This window comes from Phoxinus phoxinus (genome assembly GCF_949152265.1).
Source record: "Phoxinus phoxinus genome assembly, chromosome: 25".
Lineage (NCBI taxonomy): Eukaryota > Metazoa > Chordata > Actinopteri > Cypriniformes > Leuciscidae > Phoxinus > Phoxinus phoxinus.
In genome coordinates this window covers 22,960,290-22,982,497 of record NC_136900.1, presented here as the reverse complement: position 1 = coordinate 22,982,497, position 22,208 = coordinate 22,960,290, and the positions used below count along the sequence as shown (strand labels likewise).

The window sequence follows — 22,208 nt, the reverse complement described above, 5'->3', positions numbered from 1 at the left end:
GCCTTGCTATATTATGAAAGTAGTCAGATTGCACTTCTCACTGATATGTTCCTGTGTGTCTGTGTCCTCAAGGTGGACCTGGCCCGCAGACAGGAGGTGGTGGTGTACGATCAGAGCACTAAAGACGCCGGTCAGCTTTCCAAAGACAGCTTCGTCCACATCCTCCTGAGCAAGCTGGACGGCACCTTCCACAGGGTGTCTCTGCTCACAGGTACAGAACATCAGCATTCACTGAGACTCACGCTGGGGGACTGAGGTCAGGGACTGGGACGTATCGGTTCTGCTTTATACCAGCAGATGGCGATTTTAACATCACAGATTCTCAAACACACAGTCCTGCGTTATGCTGTCATTCCCTCACATTTACTTTACACGTTTCTCTCTCTCTCTCTCTCTCTCTCTCTCTCTCTCTCTCTCTCTCTCTCTCTCTCTCTCTCTCTCTCTCTCTCTCTCTCTCTCTCTCTCTCTCTCTCTCTCTCTCTCTTCATTTCCCTTTCAGCTCTGTCTTGTCTGAGTGTTTTTTTTTCTGTGCAAATTAATGTTGTGTGCTGACAGATTTTTTGTTATGTCATCATTTAAGGAATGCGCACACTCGACTTGTCGAGTACTCATTTTGCACCATGTAGTTGGCTAGTAAAAACATTCATTGTTTTCAAATTGAGTTTTCACTTGCGTTGTTCCTTGGCGTAGGCACCAACAACATATACTCACCTAAATCCCTCCATTTCCGGCGTTGTTTTTATTTTGTTTTACAGTTTTTATGGTTTATTGAATGTATACTGGTCCTTTTATTTGTAGTGATTATAGTGCTCTGCATTTTTATCAGGACTAAACATGGAAAATTAGCAACCCGGAGTTAGCATTTTAGCACTTTTTGTTCCATCGTCCCGTTGTCAATGGCTCATGTGAAAATGGGGTCCCACTTTATATTAAGTGGCTTTAACTACTATGTAGGCCTACTAACATTAAAAAATAAGAATTTGATACAATGGACTTATTGTGTACATATATGTTTTTACATTGTACTTATATTTTAAAAATACCTACTTGTAATTACAGCGGTAATTAATTTATGTATTTACATTTGTAATTACACAGTTGACCTGTACACCTTAACCCACCCTTAAACTTACCCATACCAGCACACCTGTCCCTAACCTGACCCGTACCACACCGCAAAAGCAGAAAAGGTATTTTACAATACAACATGAACACAATAAGTACATTGAACTTATTTTTCTATATAAGTACATAGTAGTTAAAGCCACTTAATATAAAGTGGGACCGAAAATGGTGTAGTAGTTCTACTTATGGTGATTGTATTTAGGCTTAATTAAAGTTGTGTTCATTTGTGAAGGTCATCATGATGAACAAAAAGTATAGGAATCATAAACATTTGTTGGTCACACAGTTTATTTTCTGCAATAATCCAAAAGCCAATGGAAAAATCCTATTGGTCCAAGACAAATATGTCACAATGCTGCACTCTATTATTAATAAGATTCATTGAAAGTATTTTTTTTTTAAATAGGTGTTGAAGTTAGCTTTTTTTAAACCAATAATAAAACACAATTTTTTGTACGTCATAATTGTTTATTTTTATGTTGAGTATGTTACTCAAATGCCGATCCTCATCTGCAAACTTCTGAGGAAAAGAGTTAAGGATCATGTGATGCTAAGTGTTCCCGCAGTGTCTATGCACTGGTCTGACAGGAATCTCCTGCTGTCAATCAAATAATTATGTCATAATTCACGAAGGAGCTGCTAGTTGCCAAAGGCATGATTGGTTAACCGCCATATGCAGAACAAACCTTAAGAAAACACTTCAGAAAGTTTTGACATCCCAAAAAAACAGACTTCTTTTCACTTTCTTTGTTGCACACTTCCTAATACCTATAATTACTACTATTGGTTAATAGCGACTGTCACAGCAAAGTTTGTCTCTCAAAGTGACGAGTCCGTAGAAACCCTCCAAGTTGAAGCAAGCTTATGTTTTTTTTTTCTTCTTCTTTCTGTCGCTTATTACTAAGCTGCGTGATCCAAATATGTCAGCAGTGAAAAGAAGCTCAAATTTATTTCAGTCAGGATTTGGGGAAATTTCACCACTTCTGCAAATCTTTGATTATGTGAAGCGTCTGTCGCTTTTAAAGCTTAAGTCACATTTAGTGTTTTTCAATAAGCTTCTGCCACCTTAAATTAGAAGCGTCACACATGACATGGAAACTTAACACGGGCATCACTGAAGATGAAACGGCACAACCTCTTTGCTAAGGCGAGCATCACTATACACACTATTGCTCAACCACTGCAAATATAGAAATATTGCTGTTAGGGATATGACATATGAAGTGTTTTTCAGAATTCATGCTTGTATTATCATTTTCAGACTCTGAAAATAGTTATTTGTGTACATGAGGCCAGGAAAGAAGACGTCATTATTTTATTATGACCATATTAAGACAATTTGAATGACAAATGGCTCTTGGCGGCCTTTGATAAACATTAAAGGACAGCTCTAGAGGAGATGATGTAACGTTTCTGGATGTATTCAGTCCAGTACATGCAGTGTTATATTAACTTCATGTGCGTTTCATGTGATCTGGATTGTGTATCGACTCGTTTTTATTTAGCATATACAATACTGTGAATAAGTCGTAGGCACGTTAGTATTTTAACCAAAAAACAAATGGTTTTAAGCCAGTTTTTTTCTGTAGTGTCAGTATATCAGTTTACCTTTCCAAACACTCCTTTTGCCAGTAATTGTAATAATCCAGTGAGCAATAATCCATATTTTGGTATTTTTGTAGTCAGACAGCTTGTTTCCGCCACAGAATAAAAAATAAAAAAGGTAGTTGCGAATTTTTATCTCAGAATTGCGTGATATTGTGTGATATAAAGTCACAATTTAAAGAAATAAACTTGCAATTCCGATTTTTTTCTCAGAATTACATGTTTATATCTCGCAATTCTGACATTATAACACGCAATAGGGAGATATAAAGTCGGAATTGACCCTTCGCAGGGAGCTTGATTGACAGGTGATCTGACCAATCATACTTCACCATCCGTCATTTTGTCCGACAAAGCGGTCAGGAGAGTTAGTAGATTAACACGGGAGGATTTGAGCGTGAGAAGCGGAGTGTACTGACGTCTTTCCGCGGTTAAAACAACATTCCTTCTGATGTTCATTCATGTTTATTTGATGCTATAAATGAACAAAAGGAAGAGATGATCGGTTCACGAGCGGCTTTAACTGAGGCGACATAGCGATCTGTCACGACACTTTAAAGAGCCACAAAACGCTATTTATTGTTTACATTGGAAAGGTGAGACTTTGTTTAATGTTTAATATTAAAAGTAACCGGAAAGTAACCTGGTCTGTCCTGTATGTCAGCGTGTTGTCAGTCTCTGCTCCGCGATGTGTTTTTCACTACGTGAGAACATGGTGTGGCGTGAGAGCGGCGTAGCTTGTCGGACATAGCGACAGTAACTAAGGGGGGCGGGTCTTTGCGAACGGTCAATTGCGAGTTATAAAGTCAAAATTGTGCGATAATTGTGCATCTCAAGATGCTTACCTGCTAAGCTACCTGAAAAAATTATGTGGAAGTGTACCTAGGACAAAAGCTGTTTTAAACGCAAAGGATGGTCACACCAAATTCTGATTTGATTTAGTTTATATAAGTTTGATTTATAAAATCTATTTATGACATTATTTTTGAAAGCGTCCTCACTTTACGACATTTTTACACAAGTCCCTAAAACTCTTCACAGTAGCTTGTGGCTTAAGTGTGGAGCACTGTTGTACAAATGAGTGACCATTAATGGAGTTGCGGCCTATGAAGAGTTTTTCAGATCAATGATAATTCGACTGTTAGGATGCCTATACCTAAGAAGCTACATATGAAGAGAGAAACCCTGCTCACTAGGGTCTGAAACAGAGCTACAGAGTTATGCAACAATGTTTTTGGTTTAGCAGCAGATTAGATCAAGTGTTATGATCGGATTGTAAATGATAGACTCCAAATGAACAGGAAGTTTATGACCATTTCCTGTCTTAGGCCGTCACAGTTTCCTTTACTATAAATGCTATCTGGATTAGAGAGTGTCGTTTATGCACAAATCAACTTTGAAACTCAAACCTCAAAACACATGCAGACTGATGCAACAGAAAGCAAGGGATGGTTTCATTGTTTGATCATACCAGTCCAAATAGATTTCACAAAATTTTACCACTTTACGTAAAAAAAAAAGCCATTTTTGAGTGGTTCTTAAAGAAGTTTGTCTAGCAACTGTTGTGAAATCTTGGTCAGTGAACCTTACAGATGCATTATATGAAAAATATCATAATCTGCTACTATAATTTTGGCACATTTTAGGCACAATTTGACTTTTCAGGCATTGTGAAGCATTAGAGCAAAGGAACCGTAGGTGTTTAGTGTGCAGATTTGGAAGCTAGCCAACATACATGGCCATGTTTATGGAGTAATGGAAATGGAGGATAACGTGAAAGATGTCGTCTGCCTTTAGCTTATTGAAAAGTATGGTGTGGCGTAAGTCCAAATCGCATGAGTGTTATTATTTAGTGATCTTTACATCGAAACTTTACCTTACTGCGTGGTTTAGCTCGGACTCCGTCTCAGTTTCCTTCCTGTGAACTTGTTTGTGGAGCATGTCACAAAAATGATCCAAAACTCAGCATATACTTGTCGCACAGTTTATTTTTTCTATTGTTTTGTTAATCTGTTAATTATTTAAGTAATACTATTATATTATAATGTATTACCCCTATTTATTCCTTATATATATATATAAGTCTATATTATGTGTATATATAAAATTTTATTCCGTTTTTTCTCTATTCACTGAATATCTGCAGTTGCGTGATGTGACGATGTGTGAATCTTAATTTTCTATTATTTATGCTGCTATTTGCGCATATAAAACTAAACCCATGAAAAATAAATGTTGTTAGTTTTAATGGGTCACAGACACTTATAGATTCTAAATTATTTAAATTCAAATTTAACACACTTTTAATAATCGGTTAACGACTTTCATTTGTTGGTTAGGGAAAAACCCGCAAAATGAACATCCCTAGTGTGAAGAAATGATAACGCATCTGAGCCAGCTCGTTGGGTCCAGCCGGTCTCCTGTTAATGTGTTTGTGTGGCGATCGCAGGTTCTTGGACTGAAATGTTACGCATGCTGTTGTTGAATTTGATCTTCCATCTCCCTCCACAGGCATCTCATCCATGCTGTCCTTCTTATTGGAATGACACACACATTTACACACACGGAGTTCACAGCCTGAAGCTTTCACACCTTACTCACAGGGATGTGCTGCAGAACGTACGCGTGCACCCTACAGATGTGCAATCTCTCTTAATCTCGCCATCTGCCTTTGTTTTTCTATGCTTGGTGGGACGTCAAGTCCACTGGGTCACCTATATGCATTTGCATGTGTCATTTTCTCCAGGTATTACATGGGTCAATGACATTTTTTGCCCTGTTAATTCATTATTTTTGGTATTAAAGTATATTTTTTAGGGCTGTCAAAAGATTAATCGTGATTAATCACATCCAAAATAAAAGTTTGTGTTTACATAATATATGTGTGTATTCTGTGTATAATTATTATGTAATAATACACACACATTCATGTATATATTTAAGGAATAATTGCATTTATATACTGTATATACATTTATATAATTTATATTATATATAAATATTTTATATATAAATATAACCAATTTTTCTTAAAGGGGTCATGACATGGGTTTTTTATTTTATTATTATGTTCTCTTAGGTGCAATTATAGTATTACTATAGTTTTTTTTACAAAAAACTTTTAAAATGTAGTGATTTATGACCTTTTCCCTGTTTCTCATCCTCTGATTCAAACAGTCTGTTTTGGGGGTGTTTCCCCTTTAAGAGTTCAGTGTTAACGCCCACTGTTATGATTGGCTAACGTCAGTGCCTATGCATCAATTATTAACGCCCCCAGCCAGAGCATTTGCGGATTCGGCGTATTTAAAAAGTAGTTTAAAGCTTTAAACACATTACTTACAGTTTGCGTCGTCGTTGTTGAGCCCAGAATAGTCGGCACGGACTTATCTTTGAGCAACAGTTTTCTGGCAAAGCCAGCATCATTTTGGGATTTGTTCTCAAAACAGTCATCCTTCAAATGTATAGAACAAACGCTTAAACTAACACTGCCGTGACTGGGGCGTCCGCAAAAAATAAAGTGCATCCATTTTCCCCTGACGACTGGATCTTTCGCAGCGTATTCAAAGATGTTGTTTGTCCACAGCCAGGAACAGCACATCTGATCGTAATTTCCCTGTACACAGACCCACTCGCTGTCCGTCGACTGAACACTTGTGAGGCGCGCAGTGCGCGGGCGCGACACCGATACGAAATGAGCGTAGTTGCCTTGCGCTTAAAGCGTAACTGTCTTTTGCCGGAGGCGGTCATTATGCAAACGCTGGTACATCACTTCGCACCGTGACGTCACTTCTTACCATGGATCCAGAACGAGCTGTATTTAGAGCTTGATTAAATAAATGATTCGTTTATAACGGGGAGGACGTCTTAAGCTATGACACTTGAAGGACGTTTTAATGGTACAAAGACCTCTTATATACCAAAAGATCAAGGCAAATTTGGTTTCTCATGTCATGACCCCTTTAAATATACATGATTGTGTGTTTTTATATATATAAATAATGATACACAGAATACACACATATATTATGGAAACACAAACTTTTATTTTGGATGCGATTAATGACGATTAATCTTTTGACAGCCCTAATATTTTTATATTTTTGGGGTACATACAGTCTGATACAATTGTCCCGATATCATAACGAAGAAAAAAATCCTCATTGTACTTCATGAAAAGATAAATGTAAGTACAGTAGTGCTTTGGGGGGCTTCACTACTTATTAAAATGTTGTCCAAAAATCTTAGTTATGTGGTATAACCAAAGACTATAGAATTGCAGAAGACGCGTCACTCGTATTGTTTTGATCTGAATGGGGAAAAGTGCAACGCTTAATATGGCGGAATAAGTCCCGCCTTCTAAATAAGAGCCAATCACCGATTGGTAAAGTCATCGTGTCACTGCAGGTGCCGTTAGAAGTCAGTCAGATTTGTATGTGCATCAACTTGATCCAGCCGGGGAAAAAAAAATTCTGTCATGATTCGAGCGTTTAGATACAAAATTTATGAGACAGTTGTTGTCAGGTTTCATTGGTGGTTCCAAATATGAATTTTAATCGTAAGCTTGGCGAACAGTTTTGGAGAATTTAATGTTTCCCCGTTCAAAAAGATAGGAGCTGCACTTGCATGCCCGAGAGGCGTTTCAAAGATGGCCGCCGAGTGAAATGACTTGTCTGAAAGGGACTTTGGTATACCTAACATGCAGAACCCCATGACATACTGCCCTGTTTACACATGATATTAAGATGCATTTGGGTTGATCGAATCACTATTGGACGATGCTAAATCTAGATGTAAACGGGCTAAAACTTTTGAGTTTGTCCACTTTTGACCACTTCCAGAGGTAGTCGAAAACGCATTTGACCCGATTGCTTCTGTAGTGTAAACGCTCATGTGGTCAAATGTGTTCGAACAGCCACAAAAGACGCCTACTCTCCACCTACTGACCTAAAGCGTAAACATTATGGGAAGCGCGCTAGCCAGACGGCTTGAAACCCAAGTTTGGTTTGAAGAAGAAAAACGTAGCAAACACAATGTTCTCTCACCATCTCTGATTTCTAACATACACTTGTGGCAGAGTAGAAATGAAAGTTGCTGCCTTACGTATTTTTTTCCATCGTCTCTGGGCGGGTTCATAAATTGCATGAGCTTATTTCGTCCATTAGATCGAAAGATCTGAAAAAGCCCATATATTTAACCAGCCATAGACCCTCCCATCAAAAAAATCGGGACAGATTTTAAACACCAGGTGTAAACGTGATTTGTCTCCCTCATCTACTTGTGATCCGATCGACCATCTTAATACCAAGTGTAAAGGCCTGTGTGTCAATGTCAATAAATCTTTTAAAATATCAGACAATTTGACCTTTTTATGACAAGCCAAGATTAGCTCATATTGGAAAATGTCATGTGGTGCGACTCCACAAAATCGTAATGATGTTTATGATTTTACAATTAAAACGTTCATAAAAGATACTTTTACCTTGAAAATGTATGTAAAAGCTTTTGTGAGAATGATTAAGATATGTACAAGTAAAACTTTTTTTTTTTACCACATGACTTAAAAAAAATGTTCAACATTTTTATTTTTTTAAATAGTGTAAAAGCTATTAATTTTAAAATAATTTCAGACAGAGAGTACATTTCTAACTTGACACATATTTTAAACTTCCAGATGCTCTAAAATTCTCTACTGCACAATTCCACTAAAAAAGGATGAATACAACGTCCTCTGTGCCACCAATAGTTAGCGCAGCAAAAGTGGGAGGAATTCGGCAGAAAGTTGCAAATTATGCTCAATTAGAAGATGAAAGTTTTAGCTTGGCAGGGACCCGAGCGCGGCTGTTCCTTCCCCCTTTGTATTTAGCTGCTTTTGGAGCTGAATTCAGCTTTGTCTAACTCCCGGGCTTCTATTATGCAACTGGGCGTTTCTTGCTGAAGTGTTTGTGTGTGTTCGCCAAAATGAGGTAATGAACAGGTGGTGACGCATTCGCTCTAAAACAATATCAATATATCCTTTCACTGTAAGCCTGCCCTCAACATTACGTTCTCTCTCAGACTCCAGACTCGCCACGGTCAGCCAAAGCTCCAGTTCTGCCGCCGTTTCTACGCCCAGTTGAGGTAAAGGACAGGAGGGCATTCATGATTTAAACCAGCACAGGAAAAGTCTGACAGACTTCTCTGGAAAAATATTTCCTATTATATTTGCGCGACTTTAACTGTTGTAAGCGAAGATTATGAAAGGCAAGTCATATTTTTAGCCTAAACATTCAGCGTTCCAAGATGCATTTTTGAAACATAAATGTACAGTCAATCTTCTAACTCTGAAGTCAAGTTAACCGTGTCAATTAAACACTAACAAAAATGGCACTAATTGAGATCACGCTGTTGTTTTTTACATGCATGCATTTAGCAGACGACAAAAGCAATTAGTCAAAGAGCCAATATACAATGCCAGGTTTATTAGACAACTAGAGTAGGAAGCAAACTAGAAAAGATTAAAGTTAAAGTCCCCCTGTAGTCAAAAATGTTATCCCTTAAAACTCATCTTTGATCATGACAAAATGACATACTTAAACTTTTTTTTTCCCTATGAAAAAAATGTCTTCATGCCTTAGAATAGCATGAATGTAACTCGACACCCTTCCCTCATTTAGTATACGTGGTTCTATGAATATGCAAATGAGCCCCGCCTCCACTCACTCACTGTGCTTAGAGATCCACTGGTTGACGATCACACGTTGATCTGATTGGTTACAAGGTAGTTTGTGACGTCAGAAACACCAGCGATTTCAAACCGTGTTTTTGAGACTGTCTTTGGTTCACTGCAGTTTTAAGCAGAAAATACTCAGCAATGCTGTCGACTTATTAATTTACACATGGTTTGTCTTTAAGCATATTAAAAACACCATATAGACACATAAACAACATTAAAAAAGCTGGATTTTCACCACAGGGAGACTTTAATACATTAATACCTCCACTGGAATATTGATGACATTTTTCCAGCATTTTTAAATAATTTTTGCTAAAACTTTGCGAGTTCTTTCATTTAAAAAAAAAAATAGGATTGTGCTCATGTTGTGTGTCATGAACTGCTCGAGGACGCAGACAGTGGTGATCCAAATGCAGGCTTTAATGAGAGGAGAATCCAGAGACAGGTACAAGGAAACAGGCAGGGGTCAAAACCAGGTAAGCAGTCCAATATCAGAAGTACAATGCAGGGAGAAGGCAAACGGGAAAACCAGATACAGGCAAAGAATCCAGGAACCGTGAAACTAGAAAATACAAAGGAACTCGGAAAACGCTGGGTAATGCAGTCAGACACAAACAATACTGAGCACTGGTGCAACGGGCCACTCAGGCTTAAGACAGGTGCGCTAAACAAGATAATAAAACACAGGTGCATAAAATCAACATTAATCAGTCCAGAGTAAAACATAAAAATGAGTGAAACAGAGAAGGAGTGCCCCCCAGTGGCTCACGCGGGCACTCCAGCCGCTGATTGTCACATTGTGTTAATGTTATGAATATTTTTAAGGACAATTTGTGAAGAAAAATGGGCTAAAAAGATTATCAGCCAGATTCAAACTTACATTTTCCATAAGCACCAAGGCTCAATATCTGTACTTTTATGTAAGTTATTACATATTAATGTAGAAACAAGAAATGTAAATGAAGCCTATCAAGGAAAAGTGAGCTATTACTTTTTGAATTTTTGCCTGGTGGATGAAATGGGCATAGAAAATCCCCAAACTTGCATTTGACCCAAGTCATATCTAGAGAGCAGGATATTATAGACTTTTTATGATTTGTGCCAGTAGAAATCACCTAGAAACCACCCAGAGCACCCTAGCAACCACGAAGCATTTCCCCTGAAACGACCACTCATCACCACTCATTTGCTCGAACAAATACCACATTTTCTTTAGAATCACATATTTGTCAGATGCTTAAAGACGATGTGTCTTACATGAGGAGTAGTGATCATAATGTGAACATTTAAATCCTAGTCATAATAAGGCATACCATAACACAAATCTTAAATGAGTTTAGAAGGTTAACATCTAAAACATTGTCCTGTAGCTGCTTCACTTCCTGTGTCGATGTAACCCGTGTCCATTATCGTCCCAGGGCAGCGCGGGGATCAATGTTTCAATTGAAAAAGAGCCACTGTTGCCATTAGGATGAGGTAAGCTCTCGAGGGACGATCTTGGTGCTCGGTTATTTTCAACAAACACACACATACACTCAAGTCTTTCTCTCGCTGTATGTCTTTCTGATTAGAGCACGTCTCTATTTTTAGTTCAAGCTCCTGTGGTCATCACATCTGGCGCCAGTCGCCTACTTGAACAGGCACACATGCACACGCCACAGATTCGCAAAGGTCAAAAAGATGACCTTTCAGTCTCCACCCTGTACCCTCGACATGCACATACACCAGTTTGCGGTATGAAGAAATAAGTAGCATTTGTCCTACATATGGCCCACTGTAAACTTGGCTTTAGTTGTTCAGTGCTCTCATAGACCTCAAATTATATGTGTTATGTCAATTCTGAGAAACAAGCTGAAGAAATGATGAAATGTCAGCGGGCCGACCAGTGCCAAATACTTTCAGCATGACATGGACTACTTCTCTTCTCCTCTCTGTCTCCCTCTTTCTTTCACTCTTTTTCTCCCTCGGTTTACCTACACCCACTTCTCATTTCTGGAGTCTACCTATCATCCACATTTCCCTCAAAAAAAGTTCATTGCATTTTTTCAAACGGAGGAAAACTTTCCCACTCTATGTCCAACTTACAGAACCTGAGGGACATATTTAACACTTTTCTAGCATTTTATTTCCCCCCTTTTCTACTGTTAGCGATGCTCTCTTGCATTGAAACGGGCATAATTTAATTTATACACCCTCTCTCAAATTAAAACGTTTTTGCTTCTGTACCTTAAAGATCTCTATGTAAATGACTTGTTATAATTGGCTTACCTCGAAGCACCAGCATATTTCATTTAGGATGGGCCAAGTGAGAGCAAAAATGGTTTAATGAATTCTTGTAACTCTTATAACAAGAAAATGCTATAATTTTGTTGCTGTAGTTCATCTTAAAATGATCTTAGGGCTGCACGATATTGGAATAAACTGACATAGCGATATTTTGTTTTTCTGTGATAATATATTGCGATATAAAAAAATTATTCACCAGATGAATTGAATAGCTCTATTTGGACAGAATTATTAATTTTATGATGATTGGGTGATTTTGTAGGGGATGAATCTGCATAGAAAATAATAAACAAATTACAAGCATAGATAAACACAATAGAAAATAGATACAAATGAAATAAACAGTGCCTTTTCAGGTAAGTCTAACAGTATTTATGTACAAATAATGAATAATCAAATGTAAAATAAAATAGTCTTCACTTTATAAATTAAATATGATTTATCTTTGTTAAAGCTACAAAGGTGATTTTCTCTTAGTATTTTGTTGTTTGATTAAGATGAATAACATAAGATTAATAAAGACAGCAGCAGTTTTATTAGGCTGCTGTCACTTTAAGACCGAATGCACGGATCCAATATAACAATACACATCCGTTTTCTTTCTCAATTGTTTGCGTTCATGTAAGCCATAAGTGACTATGTTTTGAAACTGGCATTTTGACATTTTTTGTGTGCAAGTGTACGTTCAAGCTCAAATAGTCATGTAAGCGAGTGGATTTTGGTGTCCGTGTGCATCTGAGTGGCTCTGTGTGCGTGCGCACACTGTAAAAAAAAAATTACATCCCCAAGTCAAAATTTTCAAGTGACTGATAACATCTCAATTTTTCAATTAGTCTGACATATTATTTCTCATTTAGCCAATGTTAACAGACTATTGCAACAATTAATTCAATTTATTTTACAGAATTTCAATTAAAAAATGTAGATGTGACCAGTCACTAGAATATTTTGACTTGGAGAGGTTCATTTTTTTTTACAGTGCACAGTAAACAGCGTGTGCTGTCTGAATTGAGTTCTCTTTCGCGTCTTTGTGCGCTCAAAAAGTTTTTCACAAATGGTTTAAAATAGCTTGAATGTTTAAACTGACAGGAACACGTGTTCTAGTTCTAAATCAACACTTCCCGTTATAATAGCTTCCAAAAGTTCCAAAGGTTTTGGTGGCTCTTGAAGAATGCAATGAATTCCAGGAAAAGTTTGCAGAACACAGGACATGCACATACACAAACAAGTGACGCAACCCAGCTCTCATTTCCTGATAGAGGCCCAAAGTCCTTCCATTCCATCCTCGGCTAAATTTGGATTTCCAGCGGAGCTTGAAGCCCCTGTGTAAAGAATGTGGGCTTTGTCGTAATTCCTCTGTCTTATTGGAAGCATTAATACTCCCTCTCATTTATCTCTCTTTCTCTCAGGCTCTCCATCTCCCCCTTTTCCTTCCCACTCTCACGAAGCACATCCTCCCAGTTGTGTAACCCTCTCTGGAGACCTCTATCCTGGTTTACATGTGGCCCGATGACATCATGTTCTCCACAGGGGGGTCTAGATCGCTTTTTAAGGGGGAAGGGTCGGTCCATCCATATTAATAGATCAACCCTAGTTTCTCAATCACCCCTTCTTCTCTAGTAAGGCTAAATGGATAACATGGGAATAGTTGATGCATGAAATGTGGTCAAATATAAATATAATATGGTTAAATGCATGCTTACATCTATGAGGACCATCAGTGCTCATGTTAAAGACACAGTTCACCCCAAAATGCAAAATCTTTTTTCAACTATATCATTTTGGAAGTTTGCACTTACAAGCTTGCAGATATGCACAAGTTTGATGTCTGGCCCTAACTGCTCTCTATTGTATGTCTTCGTTTTCTCTCCATATTTGAACATCTGACATTACGACATTAATGTTAACTTAGGAAAAGAAAGAAGTGCAAAAGTTTGTCAATAATCTTCTCTGGACGCCTTGTCTATTTAACATGTCACAGTGACATAAGAAGAACAAATTGCTTGCTCAATAATACCATCAATTTCCTCATCCAACTATATGAATCACACAAGATGGTGTTAAGCTTTTGGCTGTTAACACACCCTTGCAAAACATCTGAAAATTTAAATCTGGTGTAACTGTCCTCCAAAAGAGTGTTAAAACTGGTTTTAACCGGGACCTCCTTCTTTGGCTGTCGGTAACATAGCTGAAACATGGCAGACCTTGATTAATGAACTTGACCTTTGACCTGTACACTGGGTTTCAGCCCAGTACTGAGTGACGGCATCCTGTTGAGCCCTTACACTTGGAAGCCTCGAGTCTGTCCTTAACTGAGTGAGATCTGGCTCATAGTCTTTTTAACATTAATAGTGCTTAACAGGGTCTGCGGTGTTAAATGAAAACTGATATGATTTTATCACCTCATACCTCCGCTTGTTTTAGGAGATTTGGAGGTATTGATAGAAACATTGAGTCACAGCAGTATTAGCAAAAAGCTGTATCCTCTTGTAAGAGGATGTGTAACATTTCTTACTATAAAACTAGTGTTGTGTCCCATTTCACAAACAAAAAAATGTTAAGTAATGATGCATTCAAGTCCTCCTTGAAGTTCGTATTTACAAGTTGGGAAGTCGTAATTACAACACCAAGGGCCCTATCATCAGCCAGGTGCAGCTCCAGGCGCGACAAGTCTTTTTTGCTAGTTTCAGCCTGACGCAGTTATCATTTTCACGTACTGTGCCACGTTGATTAAATAGCAATTGCATTTGCGCACATTTGTGCGCTGGTCTGAAGACGAGGTGTGTTCAGGCGCATTGTTGGCGCGTTGCTATTTTGAGGCAACTGAAATAGACTGCCTGCCTATAGGCTCACATAACTATTGCGCTCTTTAAACAACAAAACAATACTGCGCCATTGACTTTAGACCAGGTTTCTAGCCTGGCTAACGCCAGACCCAATTCTTGTTGAGACTTGGGTCTGGGAACCACATGTTCATTTTCTCGTATTTGAGGCGTGGTTTACGAATGCCCGGCGCCGTTTATTGAATGCTAAGAATGTCTATCAAATGCGCCTGTACGTAGCTCATAGCCAATCGTTTCCATTATACCAGATGACGTATGTAGAGCGAAATAAATTAGACAAGGAAGAAGACGATGGGTAAGATATTTTTGTGTAAACAATGACGTTCAGCGACTATTGCCGTTTGTGCAAGATAAACATGAGGGTCGAAGGTATATATGGATATAAACAAACTGCTTAGTTGTGTCGCATAGATGTCGTCATCGTCTTGCTGCTCCCTCCCCGTTCTGTGATTGGTTCCCTAGATGAGGCGAAAATCTGGTCCATGGTATCCAGACTGCCTTTCAGCGTGAATAAAATTGCGCTGCGCAAAGGCAGTATGGGGAAACCCAGGCTACCAGGTTTCAGTTGGCAGTTCGCACATTTTTTTGTTATTTAAAGAGTGCGTTAGTAATGTGTGCCTATAGGCGGGTCCACAACGCGCGGACACTTTGTCCCGTAGATGGTCTGCTTGCGCGCTTTAACCTTGTGCACGAGCAGATCCGTTTCCTCGCTAGAGAAGCGTTAAGTCTTTCCGCTTGCAAATTCTGCCATGTAAATAGCGAATCCGCCATGGTGCGAGCGCAACTGGCTTTTAAAGGGAATGGGAGATAAGACTCTGTTTTCTTGCACGTTATGCCCAAAACACACCCATTACTCATTAAGAGAATAGGGACAACCCTTTTAGACCATACGCCGGGCGCGCCAACCTTTTTTCCATATATTGGACTACAATCAATGGTATCTTTCTCTATATAGCGGAAGGGGAGGGGCTAAAGATGCTAAAACTAGCAGCACCACATTAGCTACGTTTAAAATGTAATTTTGTTTAAATGAAAAACAGCAAATGGTTGTTAAAATGTAGTGTTATAATGTGAGACAACAGCATTCTTCTGAAATTCATATACATAGTACATAGTACGAGTTTTAGGCAAATTTAGTGTGTAGCGAAGAAGTTTCAAGAGGAAAATTTGATTTACAATACAGAAACCGTCACTCTCATGCAATCTGGGAAGTGTCTTTCTCAAGAACCCAATGGTGGATCACACTAGGGTTCAAATACACAACTATTTTTTTGTTTCTTGACCTCAGCTCAGCTATACCGTTCCCAAATGTCATGTGTTGAAACTCCTACGTGGGATGCTGTCTAACGGCTGGAAAATGTCCGAGTGGACACCTACAATTAAAATTGCACATTTGTCGCGGCACGTGTGCCAGATTTAAAGCATATCAGCAGTTGGGTCCAACAAAGGATGATGGCGATTAAACGATATGAAATATAGAGTAGTACACCACAGCACTAAGGAGGCTTTTTTTTGTAATATGCCTTCTATCTGCTCTGTTTCGGTGGCGGTAAAATGATATAGCTACGCATGGCTAGCATGTAATGTAAGCGTGTCGTGTTTCTTTCTTTCCATGACTTCATCATGACTTCACTTATGGCTTGTATACACAAGACATCTAGAAGCGTAATCATGCAGTGAGAACTCGAGCTCCTTCGCCCCATATCGTGAGCGTAAATGAGAGATGCCCCATTGGGATCCATTTATGTCATATATATGTCAAACTCCAGCTAAATTTCACGCTGTTTTATCACAGACAGGGGGATTTAGACACACTTAGACTGATGCACACATGCGAGTGCTGAGCGATCGAGTCTGGCGTTGTGCTCGGCTGGAGGCTACCTCACACCTCAGGCATGACAGCTGGGGCCCCGTAAGCATTACATCATGGACTGATGTATCCGCGTATCACATGTCACTGGTGCTCTGACAACAAGAGCTATCAGCGCTAACAGTTTCCCTACTCTCTACTTCTCACAAAAAAAAAAAATCTCTTGCACACACACACCATCCTCTGTTAGAGTACGAAAGCTTTGTATAAATAGATTCAATATATTGTGGCAACACTCCTTAAGCCGCACATATGGGCAAGTGGAGTTGCGGTCAAACTGCACGGATGACGTAGCTTCTCTGCTTTACCTGATGGATGATCCTGCAGTGTAATGTTGTATTCTGATAAAACTGCTCTCTACTGCACCTTTACGAGCATCACTCACCCGTACAGATGTACATGCATGTTGTTCAAAGAACTACAAATAACTTTAAGAAAGTTGTGAAGCAAAACCTAGCCTGGACCTGAACGTTCATTACGCTCCAAGCTGGTCTTTTCAGTAGGAATGTTTTATGTGCTATCACATCTTACTAACCAAATATGTGTTTGAAACATGTAAAGCACTTTAGAACAGCCATTGTATTTAATTCATGCAATGTTATCACTGCTACCAGCATGAAAAACAAAACCACCATACAATCTAAATTGACATTTCTTATTTTTTATGGAATTTTGCAGTGTTTATTATAAATAATTTATCCATGCACATCATTATTTTTTTATTTTTTATTTATACGCCCTCATAATCTCACAACCTCTCCCTCACATGAGATCACAGCAATAACATACGGCAACAATCCAAAGATCCAAACTACATTTATTCTCGTTTGAGAAGTCACTCGGATATACATCGCAATAGGGAAGAAAATACTATTGCAACTTAAGTTTTTTTATGTCGATTTTAACACGTTTTAGGCAGGTGTCGTCTTGCAGCACATTTTTATTTCAGAAATAAAACTACATTTTCACTTTTCCCAGATGCATTATTTACTCGAACACAAACAATGTCAAAGCATTCACCAGTTTAAAGCACCAACAGAAGGTCTTGTCACAGTACAAGGAGGGCGGGGCTTAATCGTCTGGTCATGTATTCATAGGCTGTGTTATCTTACCATATGTATGTATTCTGATTACCATTGTTGGTATTACTAAAACTGCGGTAATATATGGTGTGTAATTAAGATATGTTTGTGTTTTTTCATATGTATATAAATATGTAATTGAGAGTTATGATAAAGTTAACAATTAAGGAAGCAGCCACCTTTGTTTTTCTTTTTAATTGTAACAAACCGGGGTGGGTCTAAATAAGTCTGACTCCGTTTCGAGCAATTGATTGATTTATGTTGTTAAAGTAAGGTGAATTTACATTGTTGTATAGATCGAATCAAATGCTTCTTTATTGCCTTTGTTATATGTCACTATATTGCTCGGGGAAATAATTTCAATTTAATTTATCTAATGCAACTTTGTCCATTCAGTATGTACATTTATTGGGAATCGAACCCGTGACTTTAGCTTTGCTACACCAGTTCCTCTACAGGGGCATTTTAGATGTAACATTTTTGGAAGACAAATAGAAAATTCACTCTCAATAAGAGTACAAATAATTGTAAATGCATTTATTATGCATATCATTTTATTTTTTTCCCCTATATGTATTTGCACAATGTAGTGCATTTTGTATTATGGTAAATGATGCATTTAGGGAGTGTGAGGAGAGATCAAGCCAAAATGTGCATCTCAGTGTACATTTATAAAGTGTGTACTTGCAGTCTTGTGGTTCCTGTCTAAAACAGTTGAGAGGGTGTTATATTCTTTCATATTCAGAAAAACATAGAGTGGGCCCCTAAGGTGGCTGCATATTTGCTTGGTGAGTAAGGAATGTGGTTGCATGCCTTACTCATGAGCCAGATTCAGCTCGCACACAGTAAGAGCGAGAGAGAGAGAGAAACGGGGGGGAGACAGAGTGAAAGTAAGCGAGAGAGGAGAGAGACAGGGCAGACTATGCTCACGGCAAATGAGCTCATTCACTCTAAGGTCACGCAGAGAGAGAGAGAAAGAGAGAGAGAAAGAAGGCGGGGAAAGACTTGAACGGAGGCTGTACAACAATAGCGAGCTCCACTTTCAGTTGTTGCCACACAGAATGAGATCGAGGAAGGATCCGTGGCGCTCCTGAGGAAAGACCACACACTTCTTCTGCCCTTATTTCTGTGCGGGGGATGCAGTTGTTTCTTTCCTGTGGAGTTTCCCTCCTAGGTGTTGTTATTAGGATTTTTTTCGTTACCCAGCATCTTGCAGACGTATAGTTCTTGGACTGTGGTTTGGACTAGTTGGTGCATTCTGAGGTAGTGCGGATGCCCCTAGACGTGGTCATATCCCCTCCGGAGACTTGCTTCTGGCCGGGGATCCAGGGAACAGACATGAGGCTCAAAATCAGAGTCCGTAAGATGAGGAAGGAACGCAAGCTTAGAGGTGTGTAGCATCTGTTGTCACCTGGACAGATGGTGCTTTCCCATCTGTACCAACACATGGTTGCTTCTAAATTATGCACTGTTTATTTATTATCGAAATATTTTAAATTGACTGTTTCAGTCTTTCTATTAACACAAATGTATGCTAAAAAGTAAAACATTAACCTAGCATTGCTATAGTGCTCCTATGATAATCTCCAAGGGTAGTAGCACATTTAAATGGACATGCATTGCGTTGCTTTATATGATTTAAGTACATTAATTGCTTCGTGTGTGTTCATAGTTCACAGGCTGTGAAACGTTATGCACACATGCAAGAGTATATTTGAGTTACTATGTGTGTGCGTTCTACTGATGTCACCAAATATAAGTTAAACAGTTGGACTTCGCCAAGCAATTTACTTTTATTGCAGTGACGTCTATGTTTTCGTAATGGCTTTAGGGCAGAAATGCAATAATTGTAATAGCGGCAACAGTTAATGATTCGATGATACAGGGTCCCGGGGTTTAACACTTCTAATCTGTCAAGCATGACACAAAGCGCCGGAGTGATGAGGTAGCCACCAACCCCCTGCTGTTTTTTGTGTTCCTCATTGTGCAGCATGCATGTGTGCAATGATGTCATTGGGCCTTTATTGAGATGCTAATAAGTGAGTGTGTGCGCGGAGATGGGGACAGATGGGGGCTGCTCCTCAATGGCGTCATGTCTTCTGCATCTGGAGACTTGTGTGTGTGTGTCTGTTGGTGTGCATTAGTTTCATTCAGGGGCCCATCAATGCCGCTGGATGTAGAGCCTTGAATAGAAGCCTGTGTGAGAGTGCCTATAGAGCTCAGCTGAAAAGATGAAAAACAGAGGGGCTCCTAAAGATGGAGGTCAGGTGCCGCAGCACAATGAACTGATATCAAAGGCTGGAGTTAATGAACTGTGCAACTCTGTGTTATTAAACACAAATGCATCTCGATAGTTCATGGTCTTGATAGTTCATGGCCATATCCGAAGTGTAACCTTTTTAGCTCATCTTCTTTGTTGCACAGTAGGGGAACATGACATTGTAGCTGCAGTTGAATTTTAGGTAAGTATCCCACAAGTCTGTGGTGACCCAAGCATTATAGGCTCTACACAACCTATTCACAACCTCTGCAATTACTGATAAATGTTGTGGTTCCTCCATAAAAGAAAGGTTATTCCACTGTTCTGTTTTCAGAGAAAGCTGGATGGCAAATGGAGGGTTATGTAAGGTTTGGAAACAGAGAAAAAAACATAGAGGAAGTGTGCGAGTGGCACATTGCCTTCTCGTCCAGAGCGAGTTTGACCCTGGCACACTTCTCTTACTGAAAACACACATGCACTCATATTCCCAGTGGTTTTGAGAAACGTCACCACTGGCCTGTTACACAACTCGAGACTATAAAAGTGACTAATGTTGCCTAAGTCCGTCGTGACTGTAACTGTTAGTGTGTGTCTGTGCATTAATTAATTTTATCAGGTATAGTCCCTCGCACAACTTCTTTAAACTTTACTTATTACGGTGGAATTAATTGTTCATATATTTGCAGCAAAAGTAAAATGAGGTGTTCAGGCAGACGTTAAGACAGATACGGAAGCTTATGGTTTCCTTGTAATCCTAACTGTCACCACCACCGCCCAGTTAGAAATGATAGCTGATGACCTCACTCAAGCATTTCCTCTCTTGGCTTTTCAACAATGTGGTGCTGTACTTGTTCCTGTTTGTGTTGCTGTGGTACAGCATTTTTTCGAGTAAGCTATATAAAGCACCCCTCTAGATCTTCGAAGCAGGAAAATATTCCAGATCCTTGAGATGAAAAGAGCATCAAAGATCACTTGCAAAAGGAGATCCTGTCTGCTTGCCTTTTGAGCTTTGAGCTGTGGTCTTGCTTTCAGAGATTCCAGATGCTCATTGAAATCCTTGACCTTTTGAGTTCAAGGGAGAGGGATGGGAGGTCAGCATTGCTTTTCTGTTTTGGCCTAAGTAATGCATTTGAGAGATGTGGGATAGGGAGCCAGTTTTAACAAGCCTTAAGCAGGCAAAATTTGTAATCTTAGGCATCACTGACAGTGCTGACATAATGAGCAACATTTTTAAGTGATTATGTCACTGGACCAGTAAGGGGAGTTACATTTATGGGAGGGGGACAGATATCCAAGTTTAGATGGTTGTATCAATGTGTTTGAATGTATTTGTGTGTGTGTGTGTGTGTGTGTGTACGTGGGGTCTGGGGGGAAGGGTGCATTTGAACCAGTTTGGGGGTCGTAGAACATTTGGTCGGTAGTCATTCATCTACCGCTAGCTTCGAGAGCGTATGGAGGAGGCACCAGGGGCCCGTTGGTTCTGCTTGAGTGACATGCAAATCACCTCTCAGTCTTCTGTGCTGAGAGATGATGTCATTGTACCGACCGTTGCCATTAATAGCAGGAAACAGACAGGTTGTCGCTCAAGCTCTTAAGAAACCAGGCACATACAATAATTGTTTAGATGGTGATTTATGCATGGATAAGAGGGACAGGTGTTCCATGTTGTCCGTTAGGGCAAAGCAGGTGGCTTTTTAAAATTCACAGTCTGTTGAAATATGATGTGTCACCCTTGTATAGACTCTAGATGATGGTCTGAGCATGGCTTACATTTCTTTGTTGTAAACCTTCTTATCACCTCACTCTTTATTTGCCATGACTCATTTTATTGACTTGTTCATTTTAACTCCCCCATCCCACCCAGATCTGTTTAACACAGTCACTTTTGTTTGGACTATTTCACTGTTTCCTGGCTGGGACGAAATGATTTCATGGCTCCCTGGTTGACTGCTGTGTCTGCACGCTCCCAGGGTTACCATGTCCCAAATTCTCATGAAGCTCATCTGAGATTAAGGTCTTAACCCATCTGCTGGGGCTCACACTTTCTGGCAGCATTGCACAGCTCGATGAAGACTTAACTTTCTTCCTCTGTAAATCCATTCCACGTTTCCATCTTTCCCTGTTAAACTAATGCATTCTAGTTCAGCTTCATGCACAATGTGAATGCTTATAGTTGTAAATGCATTTGCAAATTTGTACATTGCATTTGAATGTGTGTATGTTGTTGCCCATGCACCCAACACCCTAGAGCTATGAATCAAGGGCTTGGTCTGCACCTGTGACCACCCTCATTCTCTAAGCCTGACGCAGTTGTTCAGTTGAGGATATTAGGTCATTCAGGAAAAGGAGCTCCAGCAGACAAATGCCAAAACTGGAGCCACCCGCCTCTTAAAGAGACAGGATCCTTCATTAGGCCAACTGGCCT

General features: G+C 39.3%; 1 protein-coding gene across 3 annotated transcripts in view; it reads left to right on the top strand.

Annotated features, from left to right (window-relative positions):
- The window catches only part of dusp8a (dual specificity phosphatase 8a), a 47,172-nt gene that overhangs the window by 20,038 nt on the left and 4,926 nt on the right, over window positions 1-22,208 (top strand). For 2 of the 3 annotated variants that reach the window (XM_079603135.1, XM_079603136.1), the window contains exon 3: window positions 73-211. In XM_079603135.1, the coding sequence (XP_079459261.1) occupies window positions 73-211 (139 nt within the window). Of the gene's footprint in view, window positions 1-72; window positions 212-18,409; window positions 18,914-22,208 lie in introns of those variants that run through there. The other variant, XM_079603137.1, reaches the window with a different exon arrangement.